Below are 21,368 nucleotides of genomic sequence, written 5' to 3' on the forward strand. Positions count from 1 at the left end.
GTGATTTTTTTCTAACGCTGTCATTCCGTCTTCATTTCTTATTAGATGGCATCTGTAGAAGGATGAACTCTCCCTTTATCTCCCCGTTTTATTCCTATATTTCTTGCTTATTTATTTATTATCAGTGTGGACGTGTATGTTCTTATTGTATTCAGGGGACCATTACTCATTCTGTCATTCATGTTAATGCTCAAATTGTTCCGTATTTAGCAAGTGGCAGTTCCTTTTGACAGGTCTCGTCTTTCGGGGGAGCTTTCTTCTGTACTTCTGTACTTTGTGGTACAAAAAACATGTTCTAAACCCACTGATACCGTCCCTGCCCCTGAATCAGCCATTTCTCCAAGTAGTCCTGGTTCATCTTAAAGGGGAATGGTATTTAAAAACCACGATTTGGGGCTGAGTAGGTTCATTGCTACTGGGGGATCATTTTTTAGACTCTTTAGCAGGCAGAACTAGAGTACAGCTCATATGCGTACACATACATATATGTGTGTGTATAGCAAGGTGTAGTTTATCGTAAAAGTCATTATTTCACAGCGGTGCCTCCAATTCCAGGCCAGCCCACTGTGTCCTTTCTTGCTGTTCCCACGTCCTTATTTTTGTTTCCCATCTCCAGCAGTGAGAATCCTGGCTCTCACATCAGTATATCCGCTCCTTTGCTTAGTTCTCGAAGACACAAAGAAAGTTCCAGAATTGCTCCATACTTACCACTGTGAAATGTAAAACCTACTAAATAAAGATCAAGACTTGTTTACAGTTCTTTTAGTTTTTAGGCTAAGGGTATATAGTCAGGTATTACATTTAAAAGTTACTTGATTTCATTCTTTCTACAGTGTTGTTAGGTTATTCATGTGAAATGTAATCAGATTACTGGGCTTTTAGACACCCAGCCTCTCCACGGACCTGGCACATGCCTGAGGCACCAGCACCTTCCACTTTGCTGAATCCAGCAATCGCTTTTGGACACACCTCACACAGATTCACAGCAGTGTTTATGGGATGTGGCCAGTCCCCCCCTACTGGGGGAAATCCTTACCCCCCCCCCCACCGCCCCGGGCTTCTCGGAGGACACCACCCAGAGCCAGTTTTCCTCGCACCCCACTGGCCGCCCCTTTGAGGTGCCGCCTTCAACACGTACTGCAGATCTGACCAGTTTCCACCACCTTGTTGCAGCCGTGGCTCCGTGGCTTATCTCAGCCCTGGCCTCCCTGGCCTCCCTGGCCTCCCGGCCTCCACCTGTGTCCCACCACAGGCCATTTCCATACAACAGACAGAGGGATCTTTTCAGAATGTAAGTCAGGTCCTGTTCCTTCTGCTCAGAATCAAAGGCTTCCCTGTGTGAGTTGTAAGAGTTACAGAAGGAGCACAAAGCCTTGACTTGGTGGTGGGTGTGTGGTTCACGTGCATTGTGTGCTTACTAGTAGCCATACCTGTTGCGAGCTGGGGGCTTACTCCTCAGAACACTTACTCCTCAGAACACCTGGTTTTACTGGAGGAACTTAGCGTTACAGAGGAAAGCCAGTTGCTCGAAGTTCTAACTGACTTGGTGAAACCACAATTTGACCTTCGTTCTTGTGTCTTCATACGTAAGAAACAGATGGTTCACGAGGGTCCGTATATTTTCAAATTAATTTCAAGCTAGAACGTGGGTTAGTTTGGGCTTCTGGGTCCAGGGGGCATTTCCTGAGTTTTTACAGGACCCAACAGCTCCGGCCTGTTGCAGATCGACTGTCCTGGGACCAGCCCCCCCGGGGCCATGAGGGCAGCATACAGGAGCCACCGACTTTTCCCAGCTTTGTGAAACCCACTTTCTCCTGGCTAAGGGTTTCCAAATAAGCTAGTTTTCATTGTATTATTGGAGAAATAACTAGACCCTCAAGATAGAGCTGTAGCTTCCAGGCCCGAGGCAGTTTTCTGTTTGTCTCTCTTCTTCCTGCAAACCAGGGCCTGAGGAGGTGGGAGGCTGAGAAGTCAGCCTGCCTCTGGCGCCAGCGGCCCTCTCTCCCACATCCAGCACCCCCCCTTGATTTATTCTCTAGTTATTTACCTTGACGAGCCCAGGGAGGTCTCCTGTCTCGTTTCCTGTGGATTCTGGAAGTAGAAGAACTTAAGGCTTAGCAGACAACACAAACACAGAACTTTAGCTTCTTGTACAAAAAGCATAGAAGTCTCAGGTACCTCACTGTAACTTCTTTCTTAGAGAGTAAAATATAACCAAGGCGGGTCTTTCTTAGATGCTGTCCGCGGGGTCCGGCTCCCGCATTGTGAAAGGAGCGTAGGGTAAAGTAGTTTTATATTTGAGGTGATTGCATCACCTGAGTTCCTAAAAATTTTAAATATAACCTTTTTTTTATTAATACAAAGCAATACATGTTTATTGTGGAATAACAGATAAGCAAAGACTCCTAGAATTGCATTATTTATACAGCAAAATAGAATACCCTGGAGTTTATGCTTTCAGATCTGTTTTATACGTGTGTATATATATATATTTTTGCGGAACTAGAACTGTTTGCAACCTTTCCCTCTGTCCAGTTGTAGGTAATAAATACTAACTTACATTGTAACTTTTAGTGGCTTTGGAGCATTCTTTTGGGTGAATGTGCCGTAGTTTACTTAATCGTTTCCCATTAGGTGGGCATTTTGGTGGTTTCCAGTTTGGGGCCATTAAAAGAACACCATCCTGGAATCTTTGCACATATCACTGCTTTCGTTGAATAATATTTAGTTGGTAGGATGATGATGCAGTTTCTTATTCCCTGTAAGGATTAGAGCCGGGTTTGTTTTGTAGCTTCCCAAGCTAGGGATTTCACTAGGGGTCCAGAACCCTGCAAGATTTTTCTGACTGTGTGCATTTTTCTGAGATGAGGATCTGCAACGTTCAGATTCTTAACATGGGTTGGGAGCCAAAGCAGATGGAGAACTGGTGTTGCAGCCCCAGGCTTTCCACCGTGTCCCTGTCCAGTCCCGGCCAGTAGCATAAATCAGGAAGACGGCGTTGTCGTCAGGTGTTTCTGAGTAAGCACTGGGGGAGATGGGGCAGGATGGTGAGGTGGCCCCTTTCCTCCGCGAGCTCACCAGGTATGGCAGGGTTTAGCCACATGAAGAGAAGGCACCCGCTGTGGTCCTTTCTCGACTCCCCTCTGCCTGCCGGGATGAACCTAAACCATTCATTACTTTCAAAGCCTCCCACAGTCTGCTTTGTCTAGCCCACAACCCTCTCACTGACGATGTTGATGTTGATGATGATAATGATGATGATGATGATGATGATGATGGAGAAACCATGAGGAAGGCTGGTCTTTAGCAGCTGCATGTTGTATGCTAGACATTGTTCTCAGCCTAGGAGAAGGTACTGTCCATCACCTTCATTTCAAATTGTTTTAATGTTTTTTTATTTTTGAGAGAGACAGAGACAGAGCGTGAGCAGGGGAGGGGGAGAGAGAGGGAGACACAGAATCCGAAGCAGGCTCCAGGCTCCGAGCTGGCAGCACAGAGCCCGACGCGGGGCTCAAACTCCCAAACCTCAAGGTCACGAGCTGAGCCGAAGTTCAGACACTTAACTGACTGAGCCACCCAGGTGCCCCCATCACCTTCATTTAAGAAATAGGAACAGAGAAGCTAACTTACTTGCTCAGGGTTGCACTGGGAGTGGCAGGGTCTAGACTCGGGCCCTGGCAGTTTGCTTCCACAGCCTAACCCCCGACCCTCATGGTGTCATGCTTCTCACACTCTTGTCACATCGGGTGCCCCGGTCTGTGCTCTGTGCTGAAGGCCTTGCTTGCATCTACCCACTTCTGGGACTTTGTTCAAGCCAGTCCCATTGCTAGAAGGCTTTTACTCTCTCTTCCCTTATAGAAATTCTGTCTATCCTCTAGGAAGCTGTCTTTGTTCACCCTGGGTGGAAGCAAAACTGTTTGGGTTTTTATTCTGGGTTGTTCATAGCTTGCATGTGACAGTTACTTCTGCCAGCATGGACGGAACAGACCCTTTGGAGCCAGACAGACTTGAGTTCAAATCTCAGCTTTATGGTTCTCTTATCCCTTTAATGGTCAGATTTCCTCTGTGAGGGAATAGTACCTGTCTCACAGAGGTCTTTCTGAGGACTAAATTAGATCATTTCAAGTGTCTGGTGTCCTGCCTGACCAATCTTGGGAGCTCAGAAGGTGACAACAGTGATTTCTTGTGAGCATATTTTATTTCTTCGGGGCATAAACTCCTGGAAGATAGGGGCCTTGTCTCATCCTGGCCTTCCAAACTAGGCTGGGGCCGTGCATGTAGTGCCCAGCCAGGATTTGATGACGATACCGACAGTTTTCTGTGGTTTGGATCATACACTAGGGCTCCCCTCTATTCGGTTTCTGACTCTGTCTGACCTGCATAGTGGGGGCTTGGGGGGAGTGGCATCTCTGAGCTCTGAAGGGAAGTCTTCCAGGAGGAAGGGGTATTGGAGCTCGACCTTCCATATAGGGAGGATTCATAGTCAATGGGGAGAGGTATTTTAGGAGCACGTGGGGTTGAGTCAGCACAGTGAGCCAGGCTATCCGGTAAAATGGAACATTTTCCTCGTAAGTAGCCCTGGGGTCTGCCTTCCACGTAGCCCCTTAGCTGCTTCTTATCTTCATACAGCAGTTCTTTCCTGCCTCAAGGATCTGTCTATTGTTACCTCTAAATTTTCCCTGATGGCTCAGGCTGGGTCATGTTCATTTCCTCTATGCGCCCTCCCGCGGTATCCCGTGCTGCCCCTTGTCACAGCCCAGTGGTGCAGTTGTCTTTTGGGTCCCTCGTCCCACTCAGCTGTGAACTCATTGAGGGTAGGATGGCCCCTCCTTCATCTCTGCATCCTCGGTGTCCGGCCCAGGCACCTAGAAGGAGCAATGTGAGTATGTTCTACAAATTACTGGTGGATGGAGAGGAAGAAACGTGAGGTCATGGAGGAGATGCTGGGCTATGATATTTGAACCGGATTCTCTACGAGTGATGGATTTTGAGTGAAGGAATACCATTTCAAGCTGGAAACAGTACCGTTCTCAGATGCAGGCGGCATCCACGGAGGATCGGCGCAGGGAGGAGGGCGGGCCGGCCGGCCGGTCCTGCGGGCCCTGAGTGATAATCCTCTTGTTCAGATACAGACCAAGTAACTGGGTGTGTTTTCACGTGAAAAGACAAAGCCCTCACCACTACACAGCTTTTCGGTGCAGCAGTAAGGTTTGCCTGCAAGGTGGAAGCTTCAGTGCCTTCGTGACACGCTCTCTGAGCTTTCGCAACAGCCAGACAGATGGCACCTGTCACCTGTGTGAGGCAGTTTCCACCACGAAGCTCACTGCATCACTTGTAATGATGTCCCTGTGAATCCCACACTACCCACCTGTCGTTTGGTTTTCAAGAACTCGGCTGTGGCGGGGGAATGGGCGGAGTACAGTTGTTGAGTCCTTACAGACTCCTCGGAGGATGTCCTCTTCGAAGACAGAAACTCATGCCTTGTGTGGTCTCAGGGCACTTCCTTCTGCGGTGTGGGTTTTGTTAAGGAACTGAGGAGACGTTTCTTTGTTTTGTGTTTTTTGCTAGTTAGAAGATGGGGTTTTGGTTAGGGGTCCCAGAGTGCCTAAAGCCTGCCCCTGACCGCTGGTGCCCTGCCCCGTGCGGTTTCCGAGGCGTGTGTCTGCTACTGGAGAACAATTGTGTGCTCGGCTTATATGTATCGGCTGCTAAGCCCCTTGGAGGGCCGGGCTGGGCAGATGGCCCGTTCTCAGGGTTTTAGGGCCAGAACCTTCTCAGCTGAATGTTGGTAAGCAGCCCCGTGCGGGTGCGAGGTGGAAAATGCTGAGTTGTTCTGACACCCTCGTCCCTGCCCATTCACGGGCCTTGGAGCCTGGTACTGCCAGTCAGCGTCTCGGGAATGGAGCCAGTCACATGGAGATGTCCCCTCGTGACCAGGAACGCAGAGCACAGAAAGTGGAACATGTCCACTGTGATAGAGGCCCGTCAGCCTCTCTCTGCCTTCTGGGGAGCCGCGGAGTCGCTGCGTTTTTGGTCAGGATGCAAGCAAGAGGCTCAAGACCTAGCTTTGCAGTCAAGCTGGCTCTGGGCCGTCTCTGAATCCCTAGCTTAACTGGAGCACACATTCAAGGAGGTGACAGAGCGCGAGTTGAGCAGAGTAAGCGAGGACACGTCAGACCTTCCTCACTGTAAACTGGAAACCCTGACACTGTTCTGGACGCGGCTGGTGCCAACGAGTCGTCTTCGGGGCCGGGCACCAGATCCTGGGGACCTGGCCGACTCTCCCCGGTGCCCGCCCACACCCTGCGGTGGCAGGTGGCCCTCAAGCCCTCGGGATGTCGCGCAGGCTCTTGGTGCCCGCGGCTGTCCTGCTGGGGTGTTGAGGGCCCCTGAGAGCAGCACCAGCCGGCCCCGGGGAGCACGCAGTGGGGACCACAGGGCTCAGGGCAGATGCACGAGGCCCCGGTGCTCGTTTCCTCCGCGCTGTGGTGTTCGAGAACTTTCCCTCTTAGGAGTAGTTTGGAAAATGGTATGTGTGGGTGCACTTTAATTATAGTCTCATGTTTCAAGTACGGCTACAGAAGGGTTTGTTTTTTCCTTTAGCCACACACACGTTAGCTTCTTCAAAGAGCTCATCCCAGGCTGCAGTTCCCAGAGTTCTGAAGTATTTTTAACATGAAGTTGTTAGTCTCTTTGAAATCTGGGCTCCCGTGTTTCCTTTCATACAGCAAACGGGGCCTTGCAGGGGGAGCCGAGCATCCTCCCGGCTACGTCCTGAGCTTTATTTTGTCGTCTTTTGCCGTTTCTCATCGCCGCTCGCGTGCTGCAGGCGCTGGCCTGTTCAGCTGCACTCACATGCCCCTCTCCCCGCTAATCCCACTTCAGAGAGTCTTTCCTGAGGAAATCATTTACATGCAGATAACGCCGTATGTACCAAGATGTGTGTTTCCTTTATTTACAAAAGTGAAAAATCGGAGATGACCCAAATGTCAAATAAGGGGGCCGGCAAAAACTGGCGACATGCATGCCTACAGTGGAATACTAACAGCCACTCAAAGTCACGTTTCTAAAGCAAATTCAGTAAGAAAAGCGCTTCCAATAATAAAATACGAAGGGAAAAGAAGTAAGCCACAGCACAGTGCCAAAGTGCATGGGGCAGAGGGTGGAAGGAGGCCCCCCACCTGTCTGCCGTGGGCACCCGGGCAGTGTTGTGTTCTCCTCGTCTCTGCTTCCCGTTGCCCAAAATGAGCGTATGTTCTGTTAGTTTTAGAGAAGGAAAAAGAGCATGCACCCAGCAGCACCCCTGTGATTGCGTTTTAGATTCAGGGCCATCCCCTCTCTGCAGAACTGGTGCCACAGAGCAGTGATGAAGGAGGAGCCTGCGCTCTGAGCGTGTGCTTGGTCATCCTGCCTTAAATATCCGGGGTTGCTACAAAGAGTGTTTAAACACATGGAACTGGGCCCCTGCACATGTATGAGTAAGAGACGATTAGGGATCGCTTGGGGGGTGTGTGTGTTTTCATTGTTTTCCTTCTTCTTGATGTTCTTTCCGCTTCCAGGGAAATGCGTTGAAGTGGAAATGAGCACCCAGAACGAACTGACGGAGAGGTGAGTGTGTGGCGTTCGGGAGGAAGGCTGCGGTCGGTTGGGCTGCTGGGTACGCCGCGGCTCCCGCCCGTTCAGTGAGGCTCCGGCTTCTTGTACGTAAAGCGTAAACACCTGTGGACGCTGACGGTGCCCTCGCAAAACCAGCAAGCTCATGCTGTGCTTCCTGCGGCCCTGAGGCCGCTATTTTAGGTCCTTCGCATGGCATTTCTCTGTTAGGTTATTTGACTGGGACTACACGTTCCTTCTGTCGGGCCCTGGGTACCTGCAGGCTAAACTTCACATGCCTCAGCCTGACGTTTGAGGCCCTGCTCGGTCTGACCCACCTTTCTGTCCCGTTCCTCTGGCTGCAGTCTTACCTGACTTGTTACTGTTCTGCAGCCCGGGCCTGGACACAAGCCGTATGCTCTGCTTCTTCCCGCTCTAGTTTGAAAGCCCTTCGGCAGTCAGTTTTTGTGGCAGTGAACCTGGCTGTCCCCGGTGCGCCCTTCTCTCACAACATCCCAGGGTCAGTGATTCTTCCTGTAGCACTTGGCACATCGTCACATTCCAGCACTTAGCACATGGCGATGTAATACTTCCTGCGTTTATCTTTCCGCTCCCAGAATCCCCCAGAAGAGGAGAGCAGCTAGCGTTACCTGGGTACTGGTGTGTGTCCGCTGCCGCCCTAGGCATTTACAGTCATTATTTCTGACCCTACAAGGCAAGCGTTTTTGTTCCTTTTTTAGGCAAGGAACCTGAGGGTCAGAGTTGCATGTTTGCCATGAAGAGGCAGAGCTGGGATTTGAACTTGAATCATTCGTACTCCTGGGCTCTTATTATTACTGCAAATTGCCTTTTGGGGACAGAGACAGTGCCTTGTGAATTCCAGCCCCGGCTGTCTAATGCATTGTTGGGATTCACAAAGTGTTCATGGAATAAGCATACACTTTTCTTAGTTTGCCTTGGTGGGTCACAGGGGCATGTCAAGGTCTCATCCTCCTCTGTTTACTGCTTAAAGGTTCTGGCTGTTGTTAGTGCAAGAGGTATTTCCCTCCTCTTTAGAGCAGTGACCTTTTGGGCTTCTGGGGGTAAAATAAAGAAGCATAGACAGCCTGGGCGCAGAATTGAAGATTTCATGGGCATCACAAAGGCCACAACTCCATCAAAGTGAGTGGTTGGGGAGGCATCACAGCTCCCTGGAGGCCACTTTTGTCCGAGGTTCTGTGGGCTCAGGAGAAACACTCCTTTCCCACTGCAGTATTTTTGCAGATCCCTCCTGCTCTGACCCTCTACTTCTGTCCTTCTAGTAATGGGTCACACCGAGGTGGTGGGCCGTGGAGGGGGCAAGCAAGGCCTCCCCGAGTGGAGGCAGTCTTATCTGAGATCTAAGGACGAGGCCAGGGGCAGGGGTGGCTGGAGAGCGTCTGTGTGCGAGGCAAGGGAGACGTGGCCCCTGCGAGCTGGGGCTGGGAACGGGAGGGTCAAGGCTGGAGAGTCCTTGCTGGACTGGTTCTCAGATTCTCTGTCGGGAGCCCAGGCTCTGTGCTGCAGGAGGCGGGGAGTCTTTGAAGGCGGGTAAGCGGGGGCCAGGCGAGAGATTCGCTGCTGTGAACAACGTCCGTGGTTGCTTGGAGCGTGGGCTGCCGGGGGCGGGGAGCCTCGTTCAGTCCCCCTCCACCGTGGGTCACCCTCCCCGCTTCTGACAGGTCTGTTTCTCTTCCTTCTGTTCTGCCTTTTTCAGCTGTAGGCTTAGCACTCACACGGGTCACTCCTAAGCTAATTAAATGGGTGCCCTTGGCCCATTCAGCACTTTTGCAAGCAGCGGCCCGCCCGGGCATCCATCACGCTGTCTGGGTGAAGTTGCATCTGGTGTTTACCTGTTAATGAATGCGTTGCATCTTTGGAGTCCTTTGCTCTTGTCTGAGCTCCTGAATAATGAGACAAGAAGTAATAGGAAAAATCAGGAGGAAAAAAAGAGCTTAAATTAAGGAGCTTATCTATAATGGAGATTCATGTGGACTTTTCACAGAGTTCAGGGTGTTTTTCCTTATGGCTTAGGTGCTCTTGGGAAAAACAGGCTAATAAGCAGATGATCGCCAGCATGCTGGTTTGGGGACCTGCTTGGAGACTGAGCGTTTTGAGATTTTTAAACCCATCAGGTCACTTCATGGGTTTGAGTTGGCCTCCCACTTTCTCCTGGGGTCCCAGAGCCAGACGGGCTTGGGTTCAGTGTGAGCTCTGCCACCTAGAAAGCTGTGAGGCAGCAAGCAAGCTTGTGATGGGCCTCAGGCTCCCCAGCTCCAAATGAGGATGGTTGTCCCTGCCTTAGAGGGTTTCCGTGCAGACCTTGTCGGTGGTACATCTGACCTGCCTGGCACACCGGGAACGCTCGATGAGTGGCTGCCTGCGACTCGTGCTCTGTCGTAGGGTCCCTCCCTGTAAGCCACACAGCAGCTCCCCCTCCTTCACTGGCTCCAGACTCAGGCCCCCGAGTGTTTTTTGTTTTTAGAGTGTCCTCACTGAAAACTTCTCTGGGGAAGCAAAAGGGCTCCAGGACAAATGGGGAAATTACAAAGGGCCAAGTGATCTTAAGTGTTTGTTCCCAAGTCATGGTCCTGACTTGGAGCCTTTGTGTGGGAAACGATTTCTCTTCCAATCCCTTTGGTCAAGGATTGAGGAAGACGGTGTAACCTACCAGCACATCCTACCTGAGTCTCCTCAGCCTTCTGCCTCTCATGCGCTGTCCGATTATGAAATGTCCGAGAAGTCCTCCGTCCTCTCCCGGGACCAGAAGCTAGACAGCGAGACCGGGAAGACCTCGGTAATGGCAAACCATTTTTCTCAAGGTAAGCTGAGCTTTGCTAAGCACTTTGGACGCAAACAAGGTTTCCTGGTTTAAACAGTAATTTGCCATCTTGCCTGAGTGAGCAGAGTGTAGTGACATTTGAATATTTGTCTGATGAGAGGAGATCCTGGCAGGGCCAGAGCTGGTCATTCAGACTATCATTTATCACTAGGGAAAGCTGTGGTTGTTGAAAGTGTTGGTGATTGGGGAAGAGTCATTTTTATTTCTTAACGATGACTTCTTATGTGACCTGCCATCTCCTTGCGCTTCTCGCGGTGGCGGAAAACAGGCTGGGAAGCAGAGGGTAGGTGTCTGTTCCAGGTCTGGTGAGTTTCCTCTTGTTCATTTCAGTCTCTCTCCGAGGCACTGCCACTCTGAAGACTCTTGCTTTGAATTGCACAGATTCCCCGGAGCACCTCACCCCCCACCCCACTCCCATCTGGATATCTTGTAGTTCTCTAGATCTGCAGTATTTCCCTTTAGTGTGTGACCCTTCGTCCTTTGGGTCAGTCCCTTATCCTGCCTCTGACCGTGGCCCAGGGGCTCAGCTGGCAGAATGAGCCTCCCAGAGCTCTTGCCAGAGCTACCTTTGACCTCCTCTGTATTACGGTCTTCATGACCTCCCATTGGGGTGTTAGGTAGGGATTCATGTTTATACGTCAGTGTATTTCAGAAGTCCAAGGGATAGTATAGACCAGGGAGTGGAAAATCTTTCCTGAGAAAGGCCAGATAGTAAATATTTTGGGCTTTGTGGAGCATATGGTCTTTTTTGTAATGACTCAAGCCTGCGGCTGTAGCAGAAAGCAGCCATAGACAAAATGTAAAGGAATGAGTATGGCTCTGTTCCAGTAAGACTTTATTTACCCAAATGGCTGGTGGGTGGGTTTGACCCACGAGCTACAGTTTTCTGACCCTTGGTCTACATTCTGGACCTCAGCTGACGTCCTCTGGTCTCCCCTTTCTTCCAGTGGTTGTTTGCGGGGCACCCAGAACGGATGCAGAGCACAAATCAGACACTGGCACCTCCTTTCTAAAAGCTCTTTGTTGACACCTGATCACATAAAATGTGGTTTTCAAAAATTAGAATCCTTTTTAGCAACAGACCCCTCCTTTTTCTTCAGATGAAGCTTTACATGGAGGCCTCATACATAAAAGAGGTGCAGGTAGAGCCTTCATCCTCCCTGGTGGCTTCTGAGGCTTCTCTAGGCTACTGTGAGCCCAGAGGAGCACAGTTTGAAAACGTACCTTGAGCATGAAATATACGTGCGTGATATAACGAGGTGTTACTGGGGTCTTCTTGAAACCAGTCACCTAGATTTGCTTTCTTTGGCTCTCCAGCGGTGTCCCTGTGTGACTCCTGTGAATTTCTGTGTCCTGGGTCTCTCGGTTATTTCTGGCTCTTTGATCTGCCTTCTGCTGATGTGGGTCAGACCTATGAGCTGTTTCCTTGTCCCTATTTGCACTTCCTTCTGCACTGTGTCAGCCTGGCAGGGAGCTCAGTCCCTTTCCAGGAGCCCCAGAGGCTGCTCCTACAAGGCCTTCATGGGAGAGACAAACTGGATTGAGGGCTTGATGAACTGCAAGGCAGTGGGGGCTACCACACAGCAAAGCCAGATCATTTAATGGGAAGATTTGAGATCCCTGTTCTTTAAAACAAGACCCATCTGCTGTGGTGCTGGGCACCTCTCTCTGCTTTCTCTCGCCTGCCCCTCTTTTCTCTACCCTCCCACGTGTTCCCAACCCCAGCCTTGGTTTATTTCCAATACAGAACCTTTCCGGCATCTCCTTTACGTCTCATTATTCTGGGCACCCATGACCTTGGGCTTATCACACCTCGCGGTGATTTACCACGCACTTTTCCTGAACGGGGACAGTGTTCTCTGGAGCCGTCCTAATAAACTCAGTTTTAGCTCTTTTGCTTTGCTTCTCTTCAGACTTTTGGTCTCTGCATCTGTTTTTCCTTTTGTCGTGTTTTTATTCTAAGTAGAAAGATAATTTAGTGGTTTTCCTTTCTTCACTTGACATTATATCATAAGCTTTCTGACATGTTGTTACACAACATCATTTTCGGTGGCTTTAGAATAGTCCGTCGAAGGCTGAACTGCGGTTTTCCTTATGTTCCCTGGTGCTGAGCATCTCAGATGCTTTCTAAGATCCCACAGTTGCCAACGCTGCTGCAGGGAATATCTTTGAACACGAAGCTTTCTTTCCCCTCATTTCAGGCATTTTCTTACCCTGGATTCTGTAGAGTGGACCCACTAGGCCAAAGATACACATGAGGTTTTTAGTGGTTGCTTCTTGCAGGATTTATGGTTTTAAAGAGTCAGCATTTGTCAGAAGGACATTTATTGCAAGAGGGACAGGTATTTTTCTCCTGTTTTGTAAAGACGCGTGTAGTATTTCCTTCTCCTCGGTTAGGGCTGCATAATTAATAAGCGGTGTCCAGTTCGACTGGGAATGTTTCCTCTAGACCGAGTGCTGATTCCAGCCCTGGGCCAGACTCAGTAGGAGGTGACGTGTGCCGACGGCTGCTGGGTGTTATTCCCCAGAAGCCGGCACGCAGCAAGCGATGTGGATAGGAACCCGCACGGAGGACACGGTCGCAGGAGATAAGTTCGCGCCTCACTCGGTCCTGAGTGGCTGTGGGCAGATGTGCGGGGCCGCAGGGCCAGGCCGGGAGGGCCGCCAGATCTTTGTTGCAGCAAGGGCCTGGCACGTCCGCTCCCCCGATGACTGGCCGTGCCTCTGGCATTAACAGGGACCGCCGAAGGCTTGGGAATTAAGTCACCTCGTAAACATTCAGATTCCTGGCAGAATTACTATTTAATTAGGAAAAGATCTGTAACATTGTGCTACTTTTAAATGAAAGTCGTTTTGGAGGAATTAAAACTGGGTCATAACATTAGTATAATGTTTTGAAACAAACATTACGAAGACATACCGAGTGTACCCTAATTGATGAATTCGAGGCATTTGCTTTGCCTCTGGATACTTAACGTGGTTATGCTTTAGAGGCCGGTTCTGGAGCTACCTTGAGATTGCAACCGTGTCTCCTTTCTTGGTTCAAGTGAGATGTGGCAGAGGCTAGAAAAATAGGACATGCTCAGTTTAGAACATTTGGGAGATTTAAATTTTTACATCTGGTTAAATGTTATATTGAGATACAGTATAGGAGTTTTGAAAAACCTCAAATCTAACACCTGAAGGCCACTGCTGTTCATATTTAGGTATATTTTCTTTTTTGGTGTGTTTATGTGTCTTTTCTGTCTGTAAATTCTTACGTAGAGTTATAATTATGCTGAATAATCATTTTGTGTCAATTTTTCTGCGATATTGCATGGTCTTCACGATATAACTTCAGTAGCTGTGTCATATTGCATCACGGTGGATATAATACCGCTTACTTAATAATTGGAGTTATTTTCAGTTTTTAGCGTTCCATATAGTGCTCAAGATTAACATTTTCATGCATTCTGGCACACGGCTGTCAGCATGTCTGGTGATCTCTTGGAATAGATTCCTAGAAGTAGACTTATTTGGGGAAAGACATTGGAAAAGAACCCTTCTAAGGCTAATGATAAAAATAGTTCCTAAAAGTCACGCACAATTATATTCACACGAACAGGATATGCCCTTGAGAGTCCCCTTCGTACACTTTTCACTAGCATGGGGATTATTGTTTTGCTTTATGTTTAAGGCTTAAATTAGGAGGCGATAAATGGATGAATATATTCTTTTCAGAGAATTAGTCTCAAAAATATCTGGATTCATTATGAAGGTAGTTTAATCAACTCTCAGGCAATTCAGGCAGACTTGAAAGTGATCTGTTAGTTTCACCATAAAGAACTTTAAATTAATATTTGATATTTAGAAGAGTAAAGGGCTGCATTAGAGCTAGCATTAAAATTGTATGGAATATAATTTTTCCGTGTGATGTAGAACACTCTCCTTATGGAGGGCTGCAGACAGTCATTGCAGAACTGTGTCTGTGGGCTCTGGGCACTCACCCAGCCTCACCGTGTCTAGGAAGAAATCGCCAGTCACTGACTTAATATTTCCAGCACGATTTAGAATTTCGATATCGTTGCATAATCTGTAAATTAATTCAATTTGTTGGGGGCTTCAGACCTTACATTAAAAATATTCTCCTTCCCGTAGACTTAGTAATGGAGCACATACAAGAAATTCGAAGCTTGAGGAGACGTTTAGAAGAATCAATTAAAACAAATGAGAAACTTCGGGGACAACTGGAAAGCCAGGGGTGTGACTTTGATCAAGGTAAGGAAGGACCTGCCCAGGGGGCTCCTGGGAGCCTGCGCATGCTCGTCTGGGACGCACTTGCCTGGATGGGCGTTCCCTTTGTGCGCGAGGACTCATGCTGGCGGCTGGGGAGACTGCAACTCACATCCTGACGTTGCCGCTCACCTCCAAGGTGACCTCCCTTAATGTTGTGGAAATACTACGATGTGCTAGTTACAGTCGTGTGTTCATGAAGTGGGGACGATAGTCCCCGTCTTATCCTGGGGTGACAAGAACGGGGTGAGTGGGCACAAGCTGGGGCCTGCATGGCCCCTGGCATGGAGCGGGCACCCCGGGCCTGGCAATCTCCTGGGCACTGAACGAGGCTGCCGGCCCCTGCACCCTGGGCTGTGTGCTTGGCCCCTCACGTGGCGCTGGTTGCTGCAGAGAAACAGATCAGGATTTTAAAATAAAGCAGAGCGGCATTTTGTCTTTTTGTCAGTCTTGGATTTTAAAAGTATGAGCACGTTGGCAGTTGGGGGAGAGTCTCACATGCCCGTTACGAGGTCGCCATGATTCCTGCATAAACACAGTTAGAGCTGAGTGGAATCTTCTTCATGCAGAACTTCAAAATATCTTTTTCCACAAGGGAGACGTTCACATGGTACAGAACGCAATATGTCTCTTCTGGACCCATCCTTCCTCTTCTTCCCCCTCCCCTCCCACCCCTGCTAGTTGTCTTCCACATCCTTACGGTGGTTTTTCAGTGCAAACACAAATATACATTCTTACTCTTTCCCTCCCCCAGAAAGTAAAATACTTTATGTCTGCTATTCTGTACCTTTTTTTCCTTTGAACAATATACTTTTGGGCATCTCTCCTTGTTGTTCCAAAGAGATTGTTTTCATTGCATGAAGAATGTGTCTCCAGAGCAGCCTTGTGCCCTGGGAACAGCCCGAGTTGGTTGGGGAGCTGGGTTGGGCGGACCGTGGCCCCCAGCTCTTCTGTTTATTAGCTGGAGGACTTTGGGGCAACTCAGCCCACCTCTCCCGGCCTTCATTATTTTGTAAAACAGAGTCATGGTGAGATTTCCATAAGGTGATGCCATGACCAGGGTGTTGTTCTGTGCCTCACTCAGTAAGTGGTTTTTTTTTGCCTTTATCATGTTATTTTACTATTGTATTTTGTACGGCATTATTAGTTTGACACGGCACAACTTGGCAACAAGTGGGGACCCAAACATTTCTAGAGATTAAATCACTGAGTTCTAGGAAGATGTACTCGGTGGCATCACTTGAGTCCTTGGACCCCTGGTCCATTGTAGCCATCAGCCTGGAAGGATCTTTCCAGAGTACTGTACATGCTGCAGTCTGCGAGGTAAACAGAGTGGACCCACACCTCCTTCCCTTTCCCTCCCCCGCCTCCACCTCACCCCCCCATCCGGCTCGCTCCCTGTCTCTCACCCCCAGGGAAATTGATTAACCAGAGTTATTAGTCATATCAAACACCGGGAAGAAATACATGCCTGGGCCCTTCACATTCACTCTTGGTAATGCCTGAATTAGATTCATTCTGTTTTACATTATTCCCGGCAAATCCAATTATAGAAGTATTTGGGGGCTCACATGGCCACCAGCTACAATGAAACTGGCAGTTGCTCTGGAGAGTAATTCACTCCGATGGGAAGGTTTACAAAAAAGGCGTTCATGAAGTGTTTACGCTGTTGGGGGTCCATGCTGTTCTCACCGCAGCTGTCACAGTCTCTGAAAAGACAAAGAAATAAAAGTGGCTCCACCTCCCCCCTGCTGTGAGGTGTTCATCTTGGGAGACGGGTTTGAGAAAGGCCTGACTCTGTAATGTGGAGGTGGAGTGTTGTTAAAAACTGTCATCTCACGTGGTGGCTTGTTGTCAGTCGTCACTTACGGGAGCTGGTAGTGATGGCCTTCAGAGCAAACTGGCCTCTTAGCTCGGCTGTGGGCCCCACTGACTCAGGCTCTGTCAGGAGCCCTTTTCTGGCCTGAGTCTTCCTTTGAGCAGTGACCAGCCCAGCTGTGGTCAGAGCAGACTTCCTATGCAGGAGTTGTCCTGTTCACCAGATGGCTGTTGGGTCCTGGTTTTGGCTTGAGCCTGTCATCAATCATGATATTAATACAGCTGATAATAGCAGCAATAATAACAACATTGATCATTTTTATCGGGCTCGTGGAGACTCGGGGAAGTTATGTGATATACCTGAGGTCATCTAGCTATTAGGAAGCCAGAGCCGTGATTCAAACCCAGGTGTCTCTGAAAAAACAGCAGAGTTCATAGGGGAGAGACGTGTGAATGAAAAAATTACATAACGTTGCGATTTATGAATCATTAACCTGAGGAGAGGGAGTGCCATAGCGTGGAAGGAGTATGGCACTTTGGCTTCTGGGAGATCTGATGTCATAGCTTCCTTATGGGGAGTTGGAACGTTCCGGGTAATCAGTTGTGGACCAGGAGGCTTTCAGCTGCAGAGAACAGAATATGAGTAAAAAGCAGTGTAAACAATGGAGACTTCTGTTGTCTTCCATCACAAGGAATCCAGATGCAAGCAGTTCCAAGGCGGGTTTAATGACTCAGTGAGGTGATAGCAGGGCTTAGGGTTAGTGTTGGTGAGACCGTAGTCAGTATACGCACCATGTCCTCTCTGGACGGTGTCCAGAGCACGGGAACGAGGAGGGTGGGGCTTGCCCCCGTCCTTCTCTTTTCACCCGGGTGAGAGATCTTTCCCAGAAGCCTCCAGCAGGCTTCCCATCAGGTCTTGTTGAACGGAAGTGACACCCGACCGTGTCCTAGTTGCGCCGGAGTCAGGGAGAGTGGGGTCCGGCGTTTGGGCTCTGTGGTTGTAGTAAGGAAGGCGGGGGGGACGGAGGTGACTGCCTGCCTCATGCAGGAAGCCCCGTGCTCTGCGGGGGGTAGCACGGTCCCATGCTCTGGACACTGTAGAGGGTGCAGGTGCCGGAAGCCGAGGTGGAGCGTCAGGGCCGCTGTCCGGCCAGACGAAGGGGTAGGATTTTCAGAGAGAGACCACAGCCTCAGCAGGTGTTTATAGACGAAGAAACTGTTCAGAGTTTGTAAGTGACCTCAATCCCGGTCTGTCTGGTTTTAGACCCTGATCTTTGGTGGTAAATACTTAGAGGCCGTGAGCTTGAGCTAAGAGTTGAAAGACAACTGTGACTTTGACAGGTGAAGAAGGAGCTGGGCATTCTAGGCCCAGAGAGTAAAGACCTCACGACCTCACTGTACAGAATCTGAGAAGACGTGTCACCGCACGGTATTTGGGGGCACAGAAGTCGCTCAGCTTGGCTGCATTTGAGGACACTGGAGTCTAGGGTGGGGACGGAGTGGGGTGTGCGTGAGATTGTGGAGTGAAATAATGGAGATCTGAAGGCTGGGCCTTGTGACTGGTTTGTCTGTCTTCCCAGTGAAGGGTCATCAGGTGTTTCCGAGCAGAGAACAACCAGAGTGGACTGTGCAGCCCCACTGGCAGAGTAGCAAGGGGGCAAGGTCAGGGCGCAGTGATGCGACTCAGCTACGGGGACAGAATAGAGTGGGCTGGCGTCCGAGGTGATAGTGAGGAAGGGCCAGCAGGCACGATTGCTTGCTCGGCCGGTGCCAGAGAGTGGTGTTGAGGATGGCCCCAGGTTGTCAGCTCGCATTAGGGGTGGTGGTGATAATATCTACGGGAGGCAGGTTAGGGAGGTGAGGGAGGAAAGGGGAAGACTTCAGCTTTGGCTCCGTGGCCCGAGAGCTCCCTCAGTGGAGAGGTCCACTGAAGGCGTGGACCCCAGGAGAGACATCCGTGGACGTTAAGACTGTCACCCACTCACCTCCGTTCACCCTTAGGGCTGGTAAGAATGGGAGGGGTGCCTCTTGCCTTCTCTTTCAAGCTCACTCGTACTTCCCTTTGGGCTCTTGTGATACCTCATCTGGTTTGCTTCAGTGATTTCCATTGCATACTGTGTTTCCTCATCGTTTAAAACTGTTTTCTAGAAACTTCCATCCATACTGACCTGGCAACTGTCCATAAATCACTATGCATGTGTGTTTTTATAGGTTCTATGAACAGTTTTGCTTATGGATCAGAGCTGCATAATTCTCTGACATCAGAGATCTGTTTCCTGAGGAAGCAGAACCAGGCTCTCAATACCGTGCTCGCCAAGGGATCCAGAGGTAGGAGCAAAAGGCGCCGTCTGCAGGCTGGACGCCCACGGCCCTCTGTGGCATGGGAAGAATGCATGGGAGTCTGACAAACCTGGGTTCAAATTCTGTGGCTCTGTGACTTCGGGCAGGTCCCTTAACCTCTCTGAACCTCGGTATTCTTAGCTGTAAAATGAGACAGCTGTGAGAGTTACCCTGTGAAGCCCTTAGCACGGTGCCTCTAATGAGTATACGGCCGCCTCTCATTCGCCTCTGTTTCCGGTGGAAGAGAGAGAGGCTAGACATGCATACTGTGCCAGAGTGCCATCCACAGGCTCCCTACTGTGGGTAGGGGCATCCTAGTATTTCTTAGGAAGATCCTTTCTCTCAATTTTTTCTTTTTGGAGCTTAGCCCCCAAAGAGCTTTCACCTACAGTCTCTCTCAGTACTTACACTGTTTCTGGAAGGAGTCATTATCAGTCCTGTTTTACAGGTAAGAAACCGAGGCGCCTGGGGAGTTGACTGGCCTGTGGGCCCTTGTCTAGAAATGGGCAGAGCTGGGACGTGGGCCAGCTTCTCTACTCTCCTTAGAGGACATTGATGCTGCTATTGGCTTAAGGGACAGAATGCAAGCTTCTACAGACCCTTCATTCACTCAGCAAAGATGTTAGGGCCTGTGTAGACTGATAAGAAACGAGTGAGATCCGGTCCCCTCCGTTGAGGGACTCCGTGGTCTGATTGGAGAGGCAGCCAGGCCACCCGTGGCAGGCCAGCCCGAGGGGCAGGCGTGACAGGGGCCACGAGGGGCAGGTGTGACAGAGGCCAGCCCGAGGGGCAGGCGTGACAGGGGCCAAGAGGGGCAGGCGTGACAGAGGCCAGCCCGAGGGGCAGGCGTGACGGAGGCCAGCCCGAGGGGCAGGTGTGACAGAGCCAGCACGAGGGGCAGGTGTGACAAAGGCCATGAGGGGCAGGTGTGACAGAGACAGGATCAGGGGGCACAGGACCCAGGAGAGGCTCAGCTTCAAGAGCTCAGTCCAGAAGGCTGGGCAGCGATTAGCTGAGGTGTGTAAGGTTTAGAAGAGCCAGGGCCTTTTCAGTAGAAGAAAGAGAGCAGCCCGAGGCCTCGGGATTGGAGGCAGGGAGAGTGTACGCCGGTCAGGACTTGTGGGAAGCTCTCTGTGGCTGGAGTGTGAAGGAGGAGGGGAACACTGGCTCAGAAATGAGCATGTCAGGGTGAAGAGGAGTACCAGACAAGCTGGGTCTGGACCGTGGCTCTGCCTCTCTGTGGCTCTGGGACCTTGGGGAGGAAGTCTTAACATCTCTGTGCCTAGTTTCCAGTCTGGAAGATGGGGAGAAATCGTACCCAGCTGGGAGGTTTGCTCTGAATATGAATAAGATGGTGCATCTGCAGGTGGTCACGACGTAAGGCCTGCGGCCAGAGCTGCGGGCTGGGGGCCACCGCCAGCGGCACGGCCGAGAGCTGGCTCTGGGGAGCGCTGCCAGCCTCCACGGCGCTCGTGAAGCCCCGTGCTAAGCCCTTAGGCACAGTATCTCCATTAATCCTCACAACGGCACGTGAGAGGCAACTGAGGCACAGAGAAGTGAAGATACTCAGTCGAGGTTTTGGTGCCGGTAGGCAGAAGAGTGCACTTGAACATGGCACTCTGCCTCCAGGTCGTGCTCTTAACTGCCCATCTCCAGGCCCCGGCATGTTTTCTGGGCACTCGGGAGAGGCGCCGTCCTGGGCTGAGGCGCAGACGGGGCCCCAGGGTGCCTCTGGCGCAGCCCTGCTGGCCTCCTTACAGGGGGCGTGCAGACTTCCCTCACATCCGCTGCCAGAGAGAGGGTGGGGCTGTTTCTTGCCTCTGTCTGTAATTTATACCCACGGTCTGCTCCGCGATGGCAAAGTAACTAGGTTTGCGCGGCCCATTATTGTAGAGAAAATTAAACAGGCCCATTTCATCCCAGTGACGTTTAATCTGCAGCCTTGATGTTGACAGATTTATCTGCCCAAAATGCATAAGATAATTGGAATGCCAAAATCATAAATGCCAGATTAAATCTCATTCTGTTTTGTATTCCTGGAGTGCTTGAGCTGAAGGGCCGTATTTGCGTAACAGGGTTGGGAAAAACAAATGGTGTCTCTTCTCAGTGGCGCTGTTTTTTGTGTTCGCAGATAAACAGAAGGAGAATGAGAAATTACGCGAGGCCCTCTCCAGGAAGGCTGCGAACCTCGAGCTGCTTCGGCGAGAGTACGCCTGCTTGAAGGAGGAGAACGAGAGGCTGCAGAGGGAGGTGTGCGAGCAGGACAGGCACAGCCGGCAGCTGCTGCAGGAGGTGTGCAGCACGCGCAGCGAGCTGAGCAGGTAGCGGTCAGGTGGCCCCGGGGCGCGCTGACCCTGCCCGGGTGCCGGGGAAGGCCAGCCCGCACTCAGGCACACATGACACAGGGAACAGAATCATGGTGGCGAGGAGGGTAGGGCCATGGGGGCAGATGGCTGGCTTTTTCCAGGGGACGTCACGGGGGGGA

At 50.5% G+C, this 21,368-nt stretch overlaps 1 protein-coding gene across 9 annotated transcripts in view; it reads left to right on the plus strand.

The window, feature by feature from the left end:
* The window catches only part of CDK5RAP2 (CDK5 regulatory subunit associated protein 2), a 168,210-nt gene that overhangs the window by 128,447 nt on the left and 18,395 nt on the right, over positions 1–21,368 (plus strand). For 8 of the 9 annotated variants that reach the window (XM_039234625.1, XM_039234626.1, XM_039234620.1 and 5 more), the window contains 5 exons: positions 7,560–7,608; positions 10,258–10,433; positions 14,591–14,710; positions 18,755–18,871; positions 21,015–21,204. In XM_039234625.1, coding sequence (XP_039090556.1) covers positions 7,560–7,608; positions 10,258–10,433; positions 14,591–14,710; positions 18,755–18,871; positions 21,015–21,204 — 652 coding nt within the window. The remainder of the gene's footprint in view (positions 1–7,559; positions 7,609–10,257; positions 10,434–14,590; positions 14,711–18,754; positions 18,872–21,014; positions 21,205–21,368) is intronic. The other variant, XM_039234624.1, reaches the window with a different exon arrangement.

The sequence above is a fragment of the Hyaena hyaena genome, unplaced genomic scaffold (assembly GCF_003009895.1).
Source record: "Hyaena hyaena isolate Hyena2069 unplaced genomic scaffold, ASM300989v1 scaffold_90, whole genome shotgun sequence".
NCBI lineage: Eukaryota > Metazoa > Chordata > Mammalia > Carnivora > Hyaenidae > Hyaena > Hyaena hyaena.